The sequence below is a fragment of the Haliotis rufescens genome, unplaced genomic scaffold, assembly GCF_023055435.1.
Source record: "Haliotis rufescens isolate VD_foot unplaced genomic scaffold, xgHalRufe1.0.p SCAF_14, whole genome shotgun sequence".
In the NCBI taxonomy this organism is placed as follows: Eukaryota; Metazoa; Mollusca; class Gastropoda; order Lepetellida; family Haliotidae; genus Haliotis; species Haliotis rufescens.
Window position 1 is genome coordinate 6,209,193 of NW_025963824.1, and position 22,113 is coordinate 6,231,305.

A 22,113-nucleotide genomic window follows, 5' to 3' on the forward strand; every position below is an offset into this window, starting at 1 on the left:
AGTCCAAATTAACTACCCGGGTACCCACCACCCCATTACTCGACCCTACCCGGGTACCCGCTGTAGACATGTATAGGGGAATGTCCGAGTAACTCTCCATTCCATTCTTGACCAACTCGTGTTATTCCGGGACAAGCCGAATAGCGACTTGTGCCCTTCTCAAGGCCATTTTTGCGACCGGGTTCCGTCTTAGCGCAAACGGGCATACCTAAAACAATTGTCAACTCGTTGTGTAATTGTTCACATATATTTCGCTATATATTATATATATTTCAGATGTAATTTAAAGCACATCGGGACGTGCGGAATTATACAATATGATTGAGCACAATTAACTGTGTCCTGGGTATATTTTTAGATGCAAGACACATGTAAAATCAAAAATATTTTTGAGGGATTCTTTGACGAAGAACTTGAAATCATACGCGCATTATGATTGGTTTGTTGTATTTTCGCACATAATATTCATCGATAGGGGGACGAGTCTTCTTGCAGGTTACGGAAAGGGGCGAGTGGTGACGAATGGTTACGGAAAGGGGCGAGTGAAGTCGAATGTCTCCATTCATTGAAAATAATGGAGCAGAAGCCCATTATTTTTAAGGAATGGAGAGTTACGAGGATATTCCCCTACTTGAAACTCATCCCTACTTTTACACTTTGATAAAATATTCTGTAGTTGAAAATACTTGAAAAATTCAAATGCTGTTTCAAGATAATGTACAGTTGACAAGAAACTCTCCATTCCTGACAAATAATGGAGCGTTCAAACAATAGAATGACGTCACAGATGTGTTTTAATCAGAGATAGGTACAAACTGTCCGATTTGAAATATTTGTCCGTAGCCCTGGCAAAATGCATTTAGATACAGTGACATGCACACACTGAAGTTTACTGCATGACGTTTTATCTTTATTCAAACATATAAAAGTCAGAAGGAATGGGAACATTAGAGACTTATAGTGTAACCATAGAGTTTTAGATCAATTTTGTCATTAAACAATATTTCACCTGACTAACCACGGGTCCGGGTAGTCCTGTGGGTATCCAGGTCCTACTCAGTACCCACCCGACACGAGTACCCGAGTTACCCGTCCCAGCCCTAGTGGATGTGTCGTCAGATCTTCACACAGAAAGGTATCATATCGAAACTGAACATTGGTTTGTTGGTTTGTTGTTTAACGCCGCACTCAGCAATATTCCAGCTATATGACGGCGGTCTGTAAATAATCGAGTCCGGACCACACAATCCAGTGAATAATATCACGGTATCGATCCACGCAATTGGGATCGATGACATGAATAAACCAAGTCAGCGAGCCTGACCACCCGATCCCGTTAGGCTATAGATCGCCACCAACTGAAGGTAGATCACCACGCTAGGGTCCATGGGGACTTAAAGTACTTTTGCTACCTGCATGGACCCCAGCAGGATTTACACCATCCCTTCAGTGGTTGGCGATTATTGTCAATTTAGCCGAATTAAAAGAACATATATTCTGCGATTAAAAACGTGGTAGTAATAAATATACTGTGAATGACGTGGACTTACGTACCATCTCCGGGGGACAATCTTTTTACACTACTTCAACCCCCTTCGAGGTACAGCCACTGACAATCTTAGTTATCCAATTTATTCTACCAATATTAAAAGATCATTTATTAACTACAAAATGAGCATGAATGTGTTTTTGAATCACTATCAAATTGTGATGATACCAGGTGTTCGCGAAAAGATGATCAAATTCCATCTCCTGTCGCTTGTCAATAATGTACATATAATAAATGATGTAATTTACATCCCTGTACATCGTCATCGTCATCATCATCATCATCATCATCATCATCATGTTCATCATCATCGGAGTAAGGGCGGTCGGGTAGCTTAGTGGTAAAAGCGTTCGCTCGTCACGCCGAAGACCCGGGTTCGATTCCCGACATTGGTACAATGTGTTAAGCCCATTTCCGGTGTCCCCCGCCGTGATATTGCTGGAATATTGCTAAAAGCGGCGTAAAACCAAACTCCCTCACTCACTCACTCATCAGAGTAAAAAAATCAGATTTTTAAAAATTTAATGAAATTTCACAGTTCTGCAACTACAGACTTTAAATTTTATTCAGAATCAGCAAAAAAAGATAAGAGTGGGCAGTTTTACCGGTATATCGGTAAATTGAGGTTCATTCTTTGCATGATGCGTATCACAATATCAGATGATTTCAAATACCGATTTTTATCATGTGTTTAATGGTATTAACTTGCCAAATACATGTATCTGCGTTATGTTTCCGTAATTCCAAAATGCAAGTTCACATTCTGGAGTTCTTCTGTGGCATGATGTAGCACCAAGTCATCACTATCCCGGAGCGTGCATCCTTGCGTAATTATTGAATGTCCCAGCATCTTGTTTTGTTCCATTTATAAACTTCTATTCCTGATTGATGTTTCAAATTGCTTCTGAATTCACAATTTTGAATCATACAAAACATTGTGATACGTATCACAATACGTCCTTGTGCACTGTGAAATATTGTGATACACTTGAAACATCCCAAACCCATCCCTAAAACAAATATAACAAAATCGATCATTTCTGCTATATTTCATCATCAGAATCCGAAAAGGGTTCAAGTAAGGAACTGAACTTGTCAGACCTACAACACATTTGAAAGTAGTCAATCATTTCCGTCATCAGCTTAAACTTGGTTTCATTCCCAAGATTCACAAAGTCCTTCTCCAGATGCAAGGAATACCGCGCATTATTTTGTGTTCTAAATCTGAACAATTTCACAATTTGTATAGCAGCATTCAGGAGTGTAGGCATGCTGTGCTTATCTGCCAGATATAAAGCGTGAAGAACCTCTCTTTGAAAAAGAGGTTTGTCACCACAGAGTGTTAACAGAAACTCCTCACACCTCCTCTTCAGGCCAACAATCTGGTACTCGTCAGCCAGTTCCAGCAGTCTGTCCACCGTTACCTTGGTGACAGGCCTGAGTTCTGATGGGTAAATACAGAGAAGCAAGTCCACAATGTCATCATATGTTTTTCCCGGTAGAGGGACTTCACTTTCCTGCTTTTCTTTAAAATCTCCTTTAAACATCCTGTGGAAAACATCCGATGCTGCTGAAAGTGCCCCTTTGTTGACGTGAAGACGTCTCCCTTCTACAACCAGAGCGACATCAGTCTTGTCAGAGGGTTCGTCAAACACAGATGTCCTGCCAGCATAGAAGATCAAGTCCATGGGTCACTTTACATCAGACAAAACAAGATCGTTACAATACATACCCGTCACTACACTTGTGTTTCATATCTTGACATTGTCATAACAACGTAAGTTACGTCATTACATTTCGCTTCGTCAGATACCATAGAAAGTCCACTCGTTTCGTAAAAATGGTATCTAACGAGAGTGTGTGCTGAATTCCCTATTTATCTTTCAAAGTTCGTGTAATGGCTACCTTGTTGGACAAATTATAAGTTAAGGAAGGTTTTTGTTTGTTTGTTTGTTTGTTCGTTTATCATTTAACTCCGTGATCGGCAATGTTCCAGCTATGTGACGGCGGTCTGTAAATAATCGAGTCTGGACCAGACAATCCAGTGATTGACATTATACGCACCGATCCACGCAATTAGGGTATGATGACATGCATCAACCATGTCAGCGAGCCTGACCACCCGATCCCGTCTGTCGCCTCTTACTACAAACTAAGTCGCCATTTACAGCAAGCATGGGTTGCTGAAGACCTTCTCATCCCGGATCTTCAGAGGTCTTAAGGAAAATAAGTCCAAGTAATCTACTGAAACACAGCGCATCACAGAACCACTAAGGTAAGGGATATTATATATGATGTCATCTCGTGTTTCCTACAGTCCAAAGTGGGGCGGTCGGGTAGCCTAGTGGTTAAAGCATTCGCTTGTCAGGCCCGGGTTCGATTCCCGACATGGGTACAATGTGTGAAGCCCATTTCTGGTGTACACCGGCCGTGATATTGCTGGAATATTGCTAAAAGCTGCGTAAAATCAAACTCACTCACTACAGTGCAAAGTAAGGAGAAGATATATGGATGAATACCAACACCGTCATCAAACTAGTACAGAGTATGGCTGAGAAGTATTTATACAGGTAGGAGGCAGCGTTTATACAGTAGAGTAGATTTAAGATGTAGTTACCATGGTAACACTGGAGCGGAGAAGCATGTAAACTGCATCTTAAATCTACTCTACTGTATAAACATTGCCTCCTACCTGTATAAATACTTAGAAAACACATTGGTGCTACGTTTGAGCTTATATTTCACACGTTCGTCTTTGTATATACACAAACGAGAGGCTCGTTCCTCTCTTAAATATTGTAATTATACATTTACAGTGGAGAAGTGGGGTCAAATGAAAATAATATGGTTGCGTAAAAATACTAAATAATCAAGTCAGCTTCGTGTGACTAAATCACTAATTGTTTACAACTAATCACCAACCTTTCCCTGTTCGGCCTAAAGAGATTGATATAGAAATGCTGTTATAATATGGCATCAGCGCTCGATTCCAACATGTGTACAATGCAAAGAACGGCCACTAGTTCGCAATGAAAGTCATTGGTTACCGAGTTTGTATAAAAAGGAGATATGTTAACATTTTGTTTGCCAAATATAGGGCGGTCGCGAAATTTCTGATTTTGACTCCAGAAATGCGACTAAATCTGAATTTTTCCGAAATAATTACACCACAACTCTAGATTTTTGTAGGCTTTCAGACAAATGTTATCCTATTATTGGTCTCAAATCATCAATCAACGCAATTGGGATCGATGACATTTATCAACCAAGTCAGCGAGACTGACCACACGATCCCGTTAGTTGCCTCTTACGACAAGCATAGTCGCCTTTTTGGTTGCTGAAGACCTATTCTATCCCAGATATTCACGGGTCTCACGCGGACCTATACACTGGAGTCTGGACTCTGGGTCCCTGTTTCCCGTTCCCCGTCTCAGGTACTCACCTTCTCTTTGGGGATACACGAGTGGCCATTTTCAGCTTGCAGTAGAATTGGCTACCACACGGACAAGAAACGAGATCTTGATCGGAAAGCCCAGTAGTCACATATGGTCAAAAAAACATATGAGGGAAAAAGGTAACTTATCCGTGACTTCATTCATACAACACACAACTACCAGTTTGTTGGTATTCAGACAACTTCATTTTGGTTGAAATGTCAGTCAGTAAGGTCACGCGGACGTTGGTTGGTTGGTTTGTTGTTTAACGCCGCACTCAGCAATAGTCCAGCTTTATGACGGCGGTCCTTAAATAATCAAGTCTTGACCTGACAATCCAGTGATTTACATCATGATCATCGATCCACGCAATTGGGATCGATGACATGCATCAAAGTCACGCGGACCTATACACTGGAGTATGGGCTCTGGGTCCCTGTTTCCCGTTCCCCGTCTCAGGTACTCACCTTCTCTTTGGGGATACACGAGTGGCCATTTTCAGCTTGCAGTAGAATTGGCTATCACACGGACAAGAAACGAGATCTTGATCGGAAAGCACACCCGCTAGTGTTTTTAGTTTCGATTTCAACAATAGACAAACAGTAATGGGCGTTAACTCGCATGCCAGGTTCTCGCGTTTCCAGTCAACAACTCGTTTATTTATAGGATGCACTTTTGATTACACATGAACGCATAAAACGACTATTGGTGTCTGAATGTTGCCACTTCGCGCTTAAGTGAAATGTTTGCTGGTCTGTTGCCATAGGAGGTATTCCTCGCCTGTCCGCGTCGATACAACCGCGAAATCGTCGCGATGTATATACCGCCACTGTCTATTACGTATTATTGTAAAGGCGAGTATATTTGAGTGTTGAGTGTGACATGACTGCTTGTACATAATTGAGACTTGACCAGGTAAACCAGCAATTGACATTGCAAGAAACGATTCATGCCTTCAGGGTACGATGGCACGCATAAAAGGTTGGTTTGTTGTTTAACGCCGCACTCAGCAATATTCCAGCTATATGTAAATAATCGAGTCTGGAACGGAAACCTAGTGATTGATATCATGAGCATCGATCTAAGCAATTGGGATCGATGACATGCATCAACCAAGTCAGCGACCCTGACCACACGATCCCGTTCGTCGCCTTTTACGACAAGCATAGTCACCTTTTACGGCAAGCATGGGTTGTTGAAGACCTATTCTACCCCGGAATCTTCACGGGGCATGTTGACAAGTGTGACCATCCAAGACGCCTCTAACACCTAGCAGAGGTTGTTTCAAAACCCCCACGGGGCTTAAATATTAAAATGGTCATACTAAATTGTTGGTTTATGTTTAAAAGTAATCTATACATCTCTTGACATGGTAGATATGAAATTCCTTCATAATGTTATTGTGATGAAAACACATAACATGTAACGTGTGTACTATCTGTATCGACTGTCCGTCCAGGGAAGGAATAGACAGCATTGCCACTGTAAACCGTTTGTTTTGTTTGTTTGTTTGTTTGCTGTTTAACGCCGCACTCTGCAATATTCAGCGAGCCTGACCACGCAATTGGAATCGATGACATGTATCAACAGTCAGCGAGCCTGACCACCCGATCCCGTAAGTCGCCTCTTACGACAAGCATAGTCACCTTTTTACGATATGCATTGGTTGCTGAAGACCTATTCCACCCCGGATCTTCACGGGTCTGTCGAGATGTTGTGACCCTAGGACGACCGCTCCGAGGAAGGTCATCTGTGGTCTGTGTAGCATTGTATCGATGCAGGAGACGGTAAATTTTGGTTATGTTAACGTTGTAATGACGGGCAACATCTTGGACAGACTCTCCTGCTTCCAAACTGCTGGAGAGTGGAGACCTATTCTATCCCGGATCTTCACGGTTCCAGTGTTAAATGAATATGTGCGAGACATTCGTTGTAGAAATTCTATAAAACCGAAAACCACTTTCGTCTTGTCCGTTTTCTTTATTAAATTGCAAATAAAAGATAACTTGATTTGAATTGCTTACCAAATATACATTTCTTTCAAAAGGATATGTCAAAATAAAGAGGTGCAATATTGTTTCAACAGGAAAACAGGCAACAGGGTTGCTGTAACGCCTACATTAAGAAGAGTGTTCTGTCATGTTTGAAGTAGTTCCCGTTGTTTGTTGTTTAATGCCCCTCTCAGCAATATGACGGCTGTTTGTGAATAATCGATGCCAGTGATAGGTGAGGTGAGGTGAAATGGGGTTTAACGTCGCGTCCAAGATTATTGCACTTATATAGCGACGTGCATGTACGTGTGTGTGTGTTTGTGTGGCTGATTGTACTAGTCCGGACTGATGCCGATTTATAGTGCTAGCTCACTGAGATACCATGCCGCAGTTTAACATGAATACCCCACTCAGACACAGTATACTGACTCCGAGCCGACCAGTCCTTGTTTTAGCCCCTTAATGCCGAGCGCCAGACAGGGTAACAAGAAATACCATCTTTTAACGTCTTTTGGTATGACGCGGCTGGGGATCGAACCCCTGACGTTCCACTCTCCGGGCGGACGCTCTACCATTAGACCACGGAGGCGGTCCAATCCAGTGATAGACAACATGAGCATTGATATGTAGGACACAAGTAGGCTGAATATAAAAATAATGCATTGGACTGTAAAACAGATGCTAACATCTCATTCAGTAACATATGTTTTTTTATTGAACACTGCTGAAAGCAATACTGTTTTGGTTATTCGTATATACTCTAATTATAGCCCAATTGGGGGAACTACACACAGAAGTCAAGTACTTGCAGATTGTTGTTTGGGCGGGTGTTGTCAGAAAAATACATATGAGGATATACAATAAAATGCTCTCCTGGAAAAAATGACATCTTTTTACTTTTTCTTTATTATCAAGGAATAGAGAAAGACGTAACAGATTCATGATTTACTGAAACAGACATACCTATAAACAGCAAACGACATAAAACACTTATTAACAATAAATGAAAAAAAGTGTTAAAAATGTGCATGTCCCTCTACCAGTTACTGTAACACTAATAAAGACAATGTCTCAATTTCACACGTGACACTAACGACTTGGATATGAACAACGTATCATGGGGCATCGTCTTCTAATGAAGTGAGTTAGTATGGTTTTACGCCGCTTTTAGCAATATTCCAGGAATATCACGGCGGGGGACACCAGAAATGGGCTTCACACATTGTACCAATGTCGGGAATCGAACCCTGGTCTTTGGCGTGACGAGCGAACGCTTTAACCACTAGGCTACCCGACCGCCCCTCTTCTAAAGAAACTACGCCATGTGGTAGAGGGTCAGTTTAGCAGGTTGATCCTCCGGTTTTAACAAGTCTGTGTCTACTGCTGGGCTTGTAACTGGGATATATGTATGTATGTGCATGTACACGTATTAAAATATCTCACTATCCCTTTCAATGACTGAGTAGCATATTTACATAGAGCCATCGTGGAACATGTCTGAATCTATTTGCATATAAGTTGATGGGATGTCTTACACACTTCCTCAATGAACTGTACACGCTTCTCGAGTAGTTTTGTCAAAGCCGCAAATGAAATATTCTTATAGTCTTCATGGGCCGCTACATAAAATTCATATTGTTTTGTTTTATTCACGGCATATTTTGACGCTATATCTGTTGTTGTCTCCAACAAGATGTCCAATCCATACTTATCAGCCAGATATAAGAAGTGTACTATGTCATCCCTCGATACGCGATACGCCTCTATTTTCAGTTTATAGCGATCACAGCGGTCAAGAAGAAACTCCTCACAGCAACGCTTCAAGCCAACAATCTGGTACTCGTCAGCCAGTTCCAGCAGTTTGTCCACAGTTTCCCTGGTGACAGGCCTGAGTTCTGATGGGTAAATACAGAGAAGCAGATCCACAATGTCATCATACGACTTTTCTGGTAGAGGAATTTCACCCCCTTGCTTTTCTTTAAAGTCCCCATTAAACATTTTGTCAAAGACATTCGACGCCGATGCTAGGATAGTTTTGTTGACGTGGAGGTGCCTGTCCTCTACAACCAGAACAACGTCAGACTTGTCGGAAGGTTCGTCAAACACAGATGTGTTCCTGCCAGAAAAGACACAACGGCAGACAATGAGTCAAACATTGAGTTAGAGAGTTGGAGTTTACTTCGCTTTTCACACTTATATCATGAGTGAGTGAGTGAGTGAGTGAGTATGGTTTTATGCCGCTTTTTTGTTACCAATATTCCAGCAATATCACGGCGTGGGACACCAGAAATGGGCTTCACACATTGTACCCATGTCGGGAATCGAACCCAGGTCTTCGGCGTGACGAGCTAACGCTTTAACCACAGGGCTACCCGACCGCCCCAGCTATATCATAACGTATTATGTGACGTATAGTGAAATTATACAATTCTTAGAATTTACCACTTTGTTGAAACCCCACAACAACAAATATGGTTAATGCTTACAAACTGGCGGTAAGGTAGGTAACTCATGAGCCTGTTTCACGCCTCTAATGGTTGAAATAAATACGTGACACCATTCATTCACGGAGTGTGTTCAAGTTTAAATACCGTATTCGACGTAATAAGCGCCCCGCTCTAATGAGCCCCCACGGCGATAATTGCTAACATATTGGCTAGAGAGCAATCCAAATCAGCACCCCTTCCGATTGATCAATGTACACAAGACTTAATTGTTCGCGTATAATACGCACTCGTGTGTTATATGCACCCTTAAGTATGGGCAATTAAATTCTGAAAATATATATCTGTCGTATATACACATTTCAGGCTGTCAGCATGAACCACGAAATTTATCTTTCAACTCTGTTTTTTCCACCAAATTAATATTCTAATAAGAGCCCCCTAATTATAATTTTGAGAGCGCCCTGGGCGCTTATTACGTCGAATACGGTAATTACTAGCTTCTGCCAGTTCCCATGTATATATATCAAGCTACATATATGCTTTGAACGCTTTTTAGTTAATCAGTCCGCAATTTTGTAAAACTTCAGTTCCCAATATGCTGAAACCAGAGACCATATAATAGAGGGACGGCCCTCACCAACAGTTTATCATAAACCATCAGCGCTACGGTCTGGCATGTAACTGATACACCTCGACACCCTGCTGTTAACCTCCCTGTACCGCTGCAGATGCGCAATAGATGCACAGACATTCACGACTGACCATTCTGGTAACCACGTAAACAATATTACATAATATCCGGGGTAATTCCCTTAGCCGAGATTTCTCCGACTGCGGCCAGCGACAATCCAATAAAAGGACGTCTCTAAGCGGATTACAAAGATTTCTTTATGATATCTCTCATTAGTACATGTCTGTTGGCTGCAAATTATTTGCTAAACATGTGTGTCTTCGGGGACATTTATTTCAATTTACATTCGCCACAGCCATGGACGACTTCATTCACTGGGACGATTTCGTCTTGGACCTAGATATGCCACTTGAAGAATTCCCTCTCTTCGACCAGGGGTTGGTTTGGGATGACTCTAGGTCTAAATAGAGTGGCAGTGATGGTACCGCTACCACGCGGTTGGTAAATACCTCCCAAAAAGTTTCACTCAAAGAAAAAGATAGAAAATGAAAATATGACGTCTGTCCACAAGCATAAGTTTTCGAGGGCGTGTGAAGAAAAAGCCGTTCCGATATCGTATAACGTATTCTATTTGTTTTAAAAATCAGTTAATATATCTCATTTTATGCTGCAATTGTTAACTATTATAAATAAACAAATATACCAAATCTACTACGAACGCCACAGAAAACTACGATCCGATAAATTGCACAGGAACTCAGGAAGTGTAAATAAAACTCATCCAGAAGCAGGGAAGACACTTGTAACATATCACCATATTCCCGATGTTCACAAAATATATCTCCATATTAACTTCATATCTTATAATAAGTCCAGACTAGATTTACTTGAAAAAATGCATGATCACCGACTGGTGTAAATGCTTTACTATTAGCCAGAAAAAATGACGACTTATTGATGTTTTTATTTCATGTAAATTAGCTACTATTTTATAATGCTAATAGTTCCAATGAATTAAAAATACACATTAAACTACGAGCGTTGTTAAATGAATTTTCGATGTGTCCGACAATGGGCTTAGAAGGAATCAAACGTTATTGGTTAATGCCAGTTTGGGGCTAGCAGTGATAATGGGGTTTGCCGGAGCGAGACAAGTTTCTTTTCAAAGGGAGGCTGCTGTTAAATTCCAAAGCAAAGAGGACGATTGTAATTTAACAATCGTTATTTAATATTACCCGATTAGTTTGATATTTCAGCATACAAATAATTAGGTATTTCAGGTATAACAATATAGCTTCAACGAGCATGGTACCAGATATATACTAGTATATGTAAACTGTAGTAACGATTGTAGTTTTCAAAATTGTTTCATTATAGTTTTCTATTTATATCTGATCAATGAAAAACAAACTTTAAACTCTAACCTGGAACGAGGCATGCAACTATAACTATTAAAACAAAACAAGACATCACAAACTCTGACACATGTAGATGTAGACCATCTATACATTTTACTGAATGACACCTTCGACCTTGTTGTCTGGGACTTCTCTCCCGACGACTGCCGATATAATACTTCTTCTTTCTTGGCATTTACAAAGTAAATGATAATTTCATAACACAAATATTTCATGTAACGGATTTTTATTTTTGTATGATGTTTTCATTGTTTTCCAAATACACAAAGTAAGTAGTACCTTCATCATATTTACATTATTATGATTGGGTTTAGGCCAAGATCGTTTTGCTCATAATTAATATTTAAACGGCATAAAATAAATAATTGATTAAATGTAGTCATGATAATACAGACAAAATCTACAGAAGATAACAAATATGTAGTATTGTAGTCTATGCGCGATATGTGATAGAAGCCTAACTGAAGTTAAACTTACGAAGAAATGGCGAAAGCAATGGTAAAAAAAATACGCGTCTTACAAAAGCAATTCTAATATCATACAATATAAGTCACTCTGTAGAATGTTTCAAAAGATATATGCGGATGATAATCACAGACAAAATACATGTTATGTCGTCTGCTATATGGTAATTTAACTTAAAATATGTGACGTAAAATATGGCCTTGCGCCAAAAATCATACCAAAAAAACTACCGATCGTACCTAAATAACTTTGGTACCAAGCCAAGGGAGAAATCGTGATGAATGTAAAACTATTTAATTCGGGACCGATAATAGGAACACATTCGTCTGAAAGCATGCGAAAATTAAGAGTTGTGGTGAAATTATTTCGGGAGAATTCAGATTTAGTCCCATTTCTGGAGTCAAAATCTGAAATTTCGCATCCGCCCTAAATTTGTTAATGGCACTGAACCAATTATTAACATATCTCCTTTTCATACATCTTGGTAACCAAGGACTTTCATTGCGAATTAGAGGCCGTTATTGAAAATCAAAATCTGCACTTTTGCCGATTTTACATGTGCGCCATTTTGTTCTCTCGGACAAAGACAAAATGTGATCATAGTCATCAAATACAGTGACAACGACATGCTTTAGGGCACCAACAAATCTCAGTTGTAATGTTTACAATGTTAAGAAATACATGAGTGTAAATATGTATTGTGAAATATATTTTTTGCATGGGGAAAAAGGCGACAACGATGACTGCAGTGAACGCGTTTCTGCTCGCTTCCGGACAGGCTGCGCAGTACAAGCCGTAGCACTGATGGTTTCGCGCATAGGCTAGAGGGCCGTCCCTCTATTATATGGTCTCTGCTGAAACCCTATGAATAGATATTTTTCGTCAATACTTAGGTATTTGAGTTAACCCAACTACTTGAAATAATGGAATTTCTATTTCTTTCAACACGCATAAACATGTATCCTTGCCTGAAATTACATGACACTGCTATTTGTTTGGGTGACCTCCCCTGATCCTCTGATCCCCTTTATAATAAACGGATCATCAGAAATTGTCATAAAAATGTCAGTTAAACTTTTTCCTAGTGTACCTAACAACATAATTATGTACCTTTCAGTAGCAACGGAGGAAGTATCGCTGGCCATTGTCGACTGTTACTTGCTAAATGAAGAACGTACACCAGGAAATGGCTGTGGCCCAGGTCTGTCCTGTTTCTATTTTCGTTTTCAACGAATGCTGACTCACTACAAGCTCCTCACAGCGATAGCCCGTTCGCGGAGCTCTCTATGTTACCGGGAGTGCAACGAAGGTGTCACGCGCTGGATAGGAGCTTGGACTCACTGGCGGTAAGGGAGCTAACTCACGAGCCTATTTCAGTGGATCACACTCCGGCGCTGTGGTGACTTAGCATAACACTACTGGAACAGGCTAATTTGCATATCACGTGACCGGACTTTTCTCTTGTCTGTAAACAATCGCGCCCTATTCAGAAATCATCAGACTAGAACGGACAATGGTGTATCGCTAGCTCTCCGAAGGGCTTCGATGACAGCACGTGGAGCCGTACAACCAATGTAAACATAGGATTACGACACAATGGAAATTGTTTTTCGCCATTTAGTATATTTTCTCAATGAAAGTTAACCATTCTACGACATATGTTTATCTAGATATGTAGACTTGTAAAAAATGAAACAGATGAAATATATATGCAATATCTTGAATGGCTGTGTAAGATGTGACGAATCGTCACATGGCGCTGGCCTGTGGCAGAGGTACTATGCTGGCTGGCTGCCGGCCGCAAGGAACTCTGAGTAGGAGAGTGAACTTGGAAACGACCAGAACTGGGATAAACAGTCCACAATTTCGTAAAACCCGTGAGTGAGTGAGTGAGTGAGTGAGTTGGGTTTAACGTCGCTTGCAACATTATTCCAGTTATATCATGGCGTGTCAGCTTAATGTGGGATGAAAGCCCGAAGTGATGCAGGTCTCAGACGTTTACCACTTCGGTGAAACCCACGAGCATGGGTATGGTGCTGACAAACCTAGAAAAATAATCCGGGATTCGAACCCACAGTCATAAGTTTCTGGCGTGCCCAAAGGACACAACTCTGCACAGCGAATCGCGGCGCCTTAGACGACTTGGCCACGCGTGCCCAAGCAATCAACACCTTTGGTGGAGCATGTGCAACTCAACTATTTTCAAAATATAAGCGACAAACCCTTTCATATTCATAAGTCAATCACTGGATTGTCTGGTCCAGACTCGAATATTTACAGACCGCCGTCATATAGCTGGAATATTGCTGAGTGCGGCGTAAAACAACAAACAGACAAAAATAAGAAAAAACATGCTTTAATTGTCAGTATTGATAGAGAAATTGGGAAAAATGTTATATACATAGACACTTATAATAACACATGTTATTTGGTTAATTGTTTCTTAACTTTAATCGGAACTTTAACAGTCCTGGAAGTGCTTGAATGAGTGAGTGCGTGCGTGCGTGCGTGCGTGCGTGCGTGCGTGCGTGCGTAAGTGAGTGAGTGAGTGAGTGAGTGAGGTTTTACGCCGCGTTTAGCAATAATTCAGAAATATCTCGGCTACGGGATTGCTTTAACAGTCCCTTTGACATTCACGAATATCCATTTTCAGAAACAAAAACATCCCGTGTTGGTTTTACATGAATGAGAAAAACACGTTAAGTATGAAAGAAATGTAATCAAAATATTGCCGCGTCCTGCCCTGGACATCACACGCTGAAGGTCCGAGAAAAACCTTCTTACTTACAGACATAAAAGAAAGCACTGACTTTTCTATGCGGTCATAGTTATCACTTTATTAACTTCTTAAATATACGTTTTGATTCAAACTAAAGTACTGTCGGAAATGCTAGAAAACTGCTTTTCTGTCTTCGTGTAATAAATAGGAGTCATAGGACTATAAAAAGAGCATACCGTATTCGACGTAATAAGCGCCCCGCTCTAATAAGCGCCCACGACGATAATTGCTAACATATTGGCTAGTGAACAATCCCAGTTAGCACCCCTTCCGATTGATCAATGTACACAAGACTAATTTATTCGCGTATAATACGAACTCGTGTGTTATATGCACCCTTAATTATGGGCAATTAAAATCTGGAAATATATATCTGTCGTATATAAACATTTCAGGCTGTCAGCATGAACCACGAAATTTATCTTTCAACTCTGTTTTTTCCATCAAAATAATATTCTAATAAGAGCCCCCGATTTATAATTTTGAGAGCGCCCTGGGCGCTTATTACGTCGAATACGGTATATCAAAATAACGCGGATTGACCTAATCTAGCCTGTCCTAAACGACATTGTGATTACCCTTAAAATGTACTTTTACAGGTAAAATGATGATAAACGTAGAAAATATTCGTGTGTTGTCATGCATGGATGAAATGGCCTATAACCTGAGGTGATGACCTCACGCCGTCCCGTGCATTCTCCCAGGTGCAAATGTCACCGAGTCGGGGGTGGTCTCAAAATATTGCTGTTATTGTACTTAATTAATATGCGTTGATGGATAGCAATTTAGGATGTGTAATGCATCATATTTGCATAGAAACATAATGGAATAGTTAAGAGCTATGAACCGGGATGAGTATTGGAAGGTAGCGGTTTTGGAATCCAGAAGTATTTGTTGTTCTACAGATGGTTTCTTGAGGTAGCATTTACCTCCGCTGATGACGTATATGAATCTGTACTTTTGAATGTTGTGTTATGTCTTGCCAAGAACCCTGTACATTTAGCCAAGATAGACACAACAGTGTTGAGCTCACAATGTCTGTCTGCCGTACGTAAGACAACGTAACCGTGTTGTTCCGCCAGCACATGTCTTGTACTTTACTGGTTTCTTATTTAGGCGAATTTTCTCCATGAGTAAACTTTCGTTTTATATGGTCTGAAGTCGACAATGTCATATATTCCTGTATGGTCGCCATCAGACTACTCATGGTTTGGCACCCGTGAAGATTCCGGGGTGGAATAGGTCTTCAGCAACCAATGCTTGTCGTAAAAGGCGACTGTGCTTATCGTAAAAGGCGACTAACGGGATCGGGCGGTCAGACTCGCTGACTTGGTTGATGCATGTCATCGATCCCAATTGGGTGGATTGATGATCATGATGTCAATCACTGGATTGTCTGGTCCAGACTCGATTATTTTCAGACCGCCGTCATATAGCTGGAATATTGCTGAGTGCGGCGTAAAAAAACAAACAAACAAACTCATGGTTTGGGCGACAGTATCTGATTCCCAGACGTTATATAAACTGGCGTTATCCATGACAATAACACTGGCGTTGATTAAAATAGGCAATAGCTGAAGTTCAAACCAGACTACGAACACATCACCTCCTATAATGAAAATCACCAGGTTTTTTTTCGCCCAGCACACATCCAGCGTACAAAACAATGACACGATTACCTTTACCTGATGGTACCATGGGTGCTTTTTGTCCATCTGTCGATAGTCACATGTAGTCAGTGGAATGATTCACTAAGGTAGATTATCTGGACGCCCTGACTGTGATAGTTATGAACGGTTCGGAGATAATGTGACCTCATAGAGTAATATGAATAGGGAATATTTTCCCCTGAAAAGGGCTCGGTCATCGCCACGCACAGTGTTTAGAAATCCCATCTCTTGGTGAGCAATAGTTATACAGTCCCGAAAACATCATTTGTATCTTACGTTCCTCCCGAATTCAACTACAAGTCAGGGTTACCTTCTGCTCATAAAGCTTGTACACCATACGCCTAATCACCCTGTGTCAAAGCTGTCCAATATCCTTTTACGTCCCAGTTTTTTGAGACCACCCATATTCCCGTTTTGTTTTATTTATCATGCCGTAGACTTGATGGTATGAGTTTGGCCAGTTCGGTAATTCATCTAAATTAATAAATGGTTTCCCTCTGTCTCTCTAAAGTGTAAACAACTTGTATACATTTCCTAGTACAGACTCCAAATCGTGTGCCATGGTTATGGCTATGCAAGTGTAATGTAACATGCATCATGGGAGCGGTGTAAAAAAAACAACCCCAAAAACCCTGCAGCGTCATTCTGTCATTTTAGAATATGCACATCTAGATTTTTTTCAAATGTTTTTTGTATGTTGATTAGATGTTTTATTAAGACTATATTATTATCATTATAGTCACGTGCGCATATTTCTATAGTCCGTTTCAGACTGCCATCATTGGACTTGGAATAAATGTGAACTTCATGTTTTCGTTCGAATTTGTCTCCTGTAAACTTGTCGATAGGACTCCGTGTGGCTGAAATACGTCAAACCACAGGTAGGTTGATCGGTAGTTACTCGATATTTCAATAACAGTCTGTCAAACATCATATCCTTTTTTATTAGGCCAAAAAACGTTTTCTAGCCTTTCCGACAGTACTTTAAATTCCTGGTTGGTGATAACTCTACATTTGTGGACACTTGAGGTATATTTGTCCAGACACGCACGTTTTTTTTCAATATTCTGCAATTCATTTTGAAAATTATCCGCTGGCTCGGCTCGGCTCGACTTTTCTTGGCCTGACACTTACTTAAGCAACTCCGTCCTGAGAACAATCCCCATCCCTCATCATAATAAATGAGTGCCCATCCCTCATCATAATTAATGACCAGTCCCTAATGGGACAGCAACAATGTTGACAAGTTAAGTCTGTGTGTCAAGTCGACAGCTTTGACGTCACATGCCTCGCTATAACGCGACCAGTCACGATCCATAGTGTTGTTCTCGCCATTCAGTCGAAATTGAGAACGGTAAAGTGCCGAAACCTCGCTGTAATTCTAGCAAATGTTGTTTTCTCCAAATTGTGTCAATTTGTCCTCGCCATAATACTATCAGATGTTGTTGTGTCAAAATTGTTTCACTCCTCAACCCAAGTATCAGAACACAGCCACTTCTATTCCATCGCCAAAACGCAACTTACTTCGCGGAACAACCTTTAAGACAACACAAAAAAATCCGTTTCCGGACTGTTCATTTGATTCATGTTTTTATTTGTTTTATTGTGTATATTTTTATGTTTTATTCGTCGTCTGGAACTTTTAATGATACCACGTGCATCATACATCGTTTACTCACTCATTCACACTTGTTCTTGGTCATGTGACCATGTACGTATACGCTAGAGTGAGTGAGTGAGTTGTGTTTAACGCCGCATTTAACAGTATTCCAGTTAAATCACGGCGTGTCAGGTTAATGTGGGAGGAAAGCCCGAAGTGATGCAGGTCTCAGACGTTTACCACTTCGGTGATATATATGTACATATATATGTATATATATACATCACTTTGGGCTTTCCTCCCACATTAAGCTGACACGCCGTGATATAACTGGAATACTGTTAAAAGCGGCGTTAAACCCAACTCACTCACTCACACACCCACTCACTATCATAACTATCCTGTTAACACAATCAAATGTAATTTTAAGGTCAACTATGAGATTGTTGTTTTATTGTTCCCCGGAGATCTGTACCCAAATATATACATATAAAACACTGACTAAGCTATTGGTATTCCTGTTGCTTAACGCACAAGAATATCTCTATTTGTATTGACAAATAAGACACGATAACTATCACGAAGAAAACAGAACATGGATTTGTTCTGTTGCCATTTAGAAACATGTTCCTGGACTGTATCGCGCAAACGTTCCTGCTTCGCGGAATAGTAGACGCGCTATAAGAACGCTATGTACCTTTGCTACATTTATTATCTCAAAGCAAACACACCTATGCGGGCACGTCACACAATCGCCATGTGTGTCTCAGAAGGGCAGAATCACAAACGATTTGGTTAAGGTTGGATTACATGTCGGACCAGGAAAATTTAGATCGAGATTTCCGACGAATGTGTAGTTCACGGACAGCACAGGGTGGCGTGATTGTCCAGACTGACACACAAATCGCAGCTCTCAGTGTTTATAGCTATTCTACGCTCGTGCGATGTCTGGTCAGTTGCATCCCGTTAATTTCCCTTCATGGGTCAGGGTTGTCGCTAGCTTCAGGGTTGTAAAGGACCCTCCCCTCAAGCGGCTACGAATTCCCAGGTGATTTTTGAGACCTAATGTGCAACGCGCACGGCTGTTCGAGGTTCTCTATACCTAGATACGATTCGACTGAGCACTGTAGCTCCCCAGTATCTGGAGTGGTCGGATAGCCCAGTGGTTAAAGTGTCCCTTGTTATGTTGAAAGCCCGGGTTCGATTTCTAACATGGGTAGTATGTGTGAAGCCCATTAACTCACTCGGGGGCACGGGTGGCCCAGGCGTCTAAGACGCCGCAATTCGCTGTGCAGAGGTGCGTCCTTTGGCACGCCAGAAACCTATGATTGTGGGCTCGAATCCCGGTTCGCCCCGATTATGTTTCTAGGTTTGTCCGCACCATACCCGTGCTCGTGGGTTTCACCGAAGTGATAAACGTCTGAGACTTGCATCACTTCGGGCTTTCCTCCCACATTAAGGTGACACGCCGCGATATAACTGGAACAATGTTAAAAGCGGCGCTAAACCCAACTCACTCAATCATTAACTCGCTAACTCATTTTAGGCGCCCCCACCGCGATATTGCTGGATTATTGCTAAAAGCGGTGTAAAAGCATAGTCACTTACTCACTTATCCAAGTATCTTGAAGGACACACATTCCAGGATTAACGAAACATAAGGTTTAAAACTTTCTTTGTGACCGGTCAGAGACTGGTGTCGTCATCGACCAAATTCCTGGCTTTATATTTTAACTGTCTGCCTCACTCGGTGGCTATTTCCGAGTTAATGCCATCACTGCTGTCGGGCGTCGAGGGGAACCCTACCACAGTTACCTAAACTAAACGCATTGTTCCTTCTTGTCGTGATCAGTTGAGCCACGACTTAGCAGTTCGCCTTGTAGGCCTCGGCTCAGCTCAGTCACGAAATGAGGGTCTAACGACGCTAATAATGTCGTCACTGCTTGTTGAGGCGTCAAGGGGGTCCCTACCACAGTTACCTAAACGCATTGTTCCTTCTTGTGATCAGTTGAGCCACGACTTTGCAGTTCACCTTGTCAGCCTCGGCTCAGCTCAGTCACGGAGTGATTGGTCTAACGACGCTTACTCCGATTCTCTCAATCAGCATTTATACTCGCACAATAAAGAAACGCAGCACAAGCATTGTACTCATATTAGTTTGACTTAATCAGTCCATCTATCAATACACGACAGGGTCAGACCAGCCATATCGTCACTAAATGGGGAAACTGCATTCTCGTCTCCTAATGTTGACGGTGTCAATTGTGTCACATGTCCTAATAGATCATTTTCATTGGCTACAAACAATATCAGACAATGAGCTCGTGCAAATTACCGGAACGTTCTGACCAATAATGGGTATCTGTTGACAAATTGGCTACAACTCCACCGAAGCTGTCCCGAAATATCATGTCACTGTCCTCGCCCTATTGTTTTCTTGCTTGTTGTTAAGGCTAGGATCATCAATTTAATGGTTGACTTTGGTATAGATATATATAAAATTCGGATGCATTTTTACCTTATAACACCTCCGCCTGTCGGGATCTAACGACGAGTATCAACTGCTTGGTGTGTCGATGCGGCGTGGGGAAATTGGCAGAGGAGAGCAACGCTAAAAAACAAAGCAGATGACAATAAAACCTATCGCTCAAACGCATCACAGCAACGGCCATGGCAACTCGATGCACATGAGTTCTATGCAAATTGAAATTGTAATTCCTTTTACTTAGTTAACCTTGTTTTTACTCCCTGCATGACAACGGTTATGGTCAACAGGGTTTACCAGTTTCCCTGGTTTGGTCTGTCATTATATCCCAAACCAAGCCTGTCTTACCTTTCCATGTGACGTTAAACTTTAACTCACTCACTCACTTACCTTTCCATCCATACCATATGGCTCTGGTATTTCCAATAGGTTTGTCTTGTAGACCCTACCTTTCCATTCATACCATATGGCGCTTGTATTTCCAATAGGTGTGTCTTGTAGACCTTACCTTTCCATTCATACCATATGGCTCTTGTATTTCCAATAGGTGTGTCTTGTAGACCCAAAGCAAGCCTGTCTTACCTTTCCATGTGACGTTACTTACACACTCACTCACTTACCTTTCCATCCATACCATATGGCTCTTGTATTTCCAATAGTTGTGTCTTGTAGACCCAAAGCAAACCTGTCTTACCTTTCCATCCATACCATATGGCTCTTGAATTTCCAATAGGTGTGTCTTGTAGACCCTCCTTTTCCATCCATGCCATACGGCTCTTGTATTTCCAATAGGTGTGTCTTGTAGACCCTCCCTTTCCATCCATACCATATGGCTCTTGTATTTCCAATAGGTGTGTCTTGTAGACCTTACCTTTCCATTCATACCATATGGCTCTTGTATTTCCAATAGGTGTGTCTTGTAGACCCAAAGCAAGCCTGTCTTACCTTTCCATCCATACCATATGGCTCTTGAATTTCCAATATGTGTGTCTTGTAGACCCTACACCATATGGCTCTTGTATTTCCAATAGGTGTGTCTTGTAGACCCTACCTTTCCATCCACACCATATGGCTCTTGTATTTCCAATAGGTGTGTCTTGTAGACCCTACACCATATGGCTCTTGTATTTCCAATAGGTGTGTCTTGTAGACCTTACCTTTCCATTCATACCATATGGCTCTGGTATTTCCAATAGGTGTGTCTTGTAGACCCAAAGCAAGCCTGTCTTACCTTTCCATCCATACCATATGGCTCCTCCCGTTTTAGGGTTTCCCTCATCCCTAAAATTTGTTTAGCCTATTTAATAAAATCGACTTTCAATTTCTTATATGCTGCCAAAAACTTCCCTAATAATCCGGGATATCCTGAAGCATTTGCCAACGCTTAACACATGGCTGGATCCCCTTCAAATGAACGGAATAAATTAGCGATACCTTGAGCACCTACGACTATTGCCAAGGTTACAATCTGCCTTGTTGCTTGATCATGGTGTTGTAGATACCTACGGATAAAATCGCTAACTGCCCCTGAACTTGACTGATAGGCCACCAGTTTTATTCTTTCTTGACATGCGTTCGTTAATACCGCATATTTTTCTATACTTTCCAGCCATTCCTTAAATTTTGTTGGTTCCCCATCAAAAG

General features: G+C 41.2%; 2 protein-coding genes across 3 annotated transcripts; both read right to left on the reverse strand.

Moving 5' to 3' along the window:
- Nucleotides 1-2,090: 2,090 nt before the first annotated feature.
- Nucleotides 2,091-5,675, reverse strand: LOC124112888 (BTB and MATH domain-containing protein 38-like). 2 transcript variants are annotated; one of them, XM_048395699.1, is made up of 2 exons: nucleotides 5,451-5,675; nucleotides 2,091-3,211 (listed from the first exon to the last, which is right to left on the reverse strand). In XM_048395699.1, exons 1-2 carry the CDS (start codon nucleotides 5,477-5,479, stop codon nucleotides 2,593-2,595), a joined length of 648 nt encoding a protein of 215 aa, XP_048251656.1. In that variant the 5' UTR covers nucleotides 5,480-5,675; the 3' UTR covers nucleotides 2,091-2,592. The 2 variants fall into 2 exon arrangements, with proteins under 2 accessions (XP_048251656.1, XP_046329019.2); XM_046473063.2 differs by lacking the exon at nucleotides 5,451-5,675 and adding an exon at nucleotides 4,992-5,228.
- Nucleotides 5,676-7,666: 1,991 nt separating this feature from the next.
- On the reverse strand, nucleotides 7,667-13,242 carry LOC124112887 (BTB and MATH domain-containing protein 36-like). The gene is made up of 2 exons (XM_048395698.1): nucleotides 13,046-13,242; nucleotides 7,667-9,090 (listed from the first exon to the last, which is right to left on the reverse strand). Exons 1-2 carry the CDS (start codon nucleotides 13,078-13,080, stop codon nucleotides 8,478-8,480), a joined length of 648 nt encoding a protein of 215 aa, XP_048251655.1. The 5' UTR covers nucleotides 13,081-13,242; the 3' UTR covers nucleotides 7,667-8,477.
- Nucleotides 13,243-22,113: the final 8,871 nt, after the last annotated feature.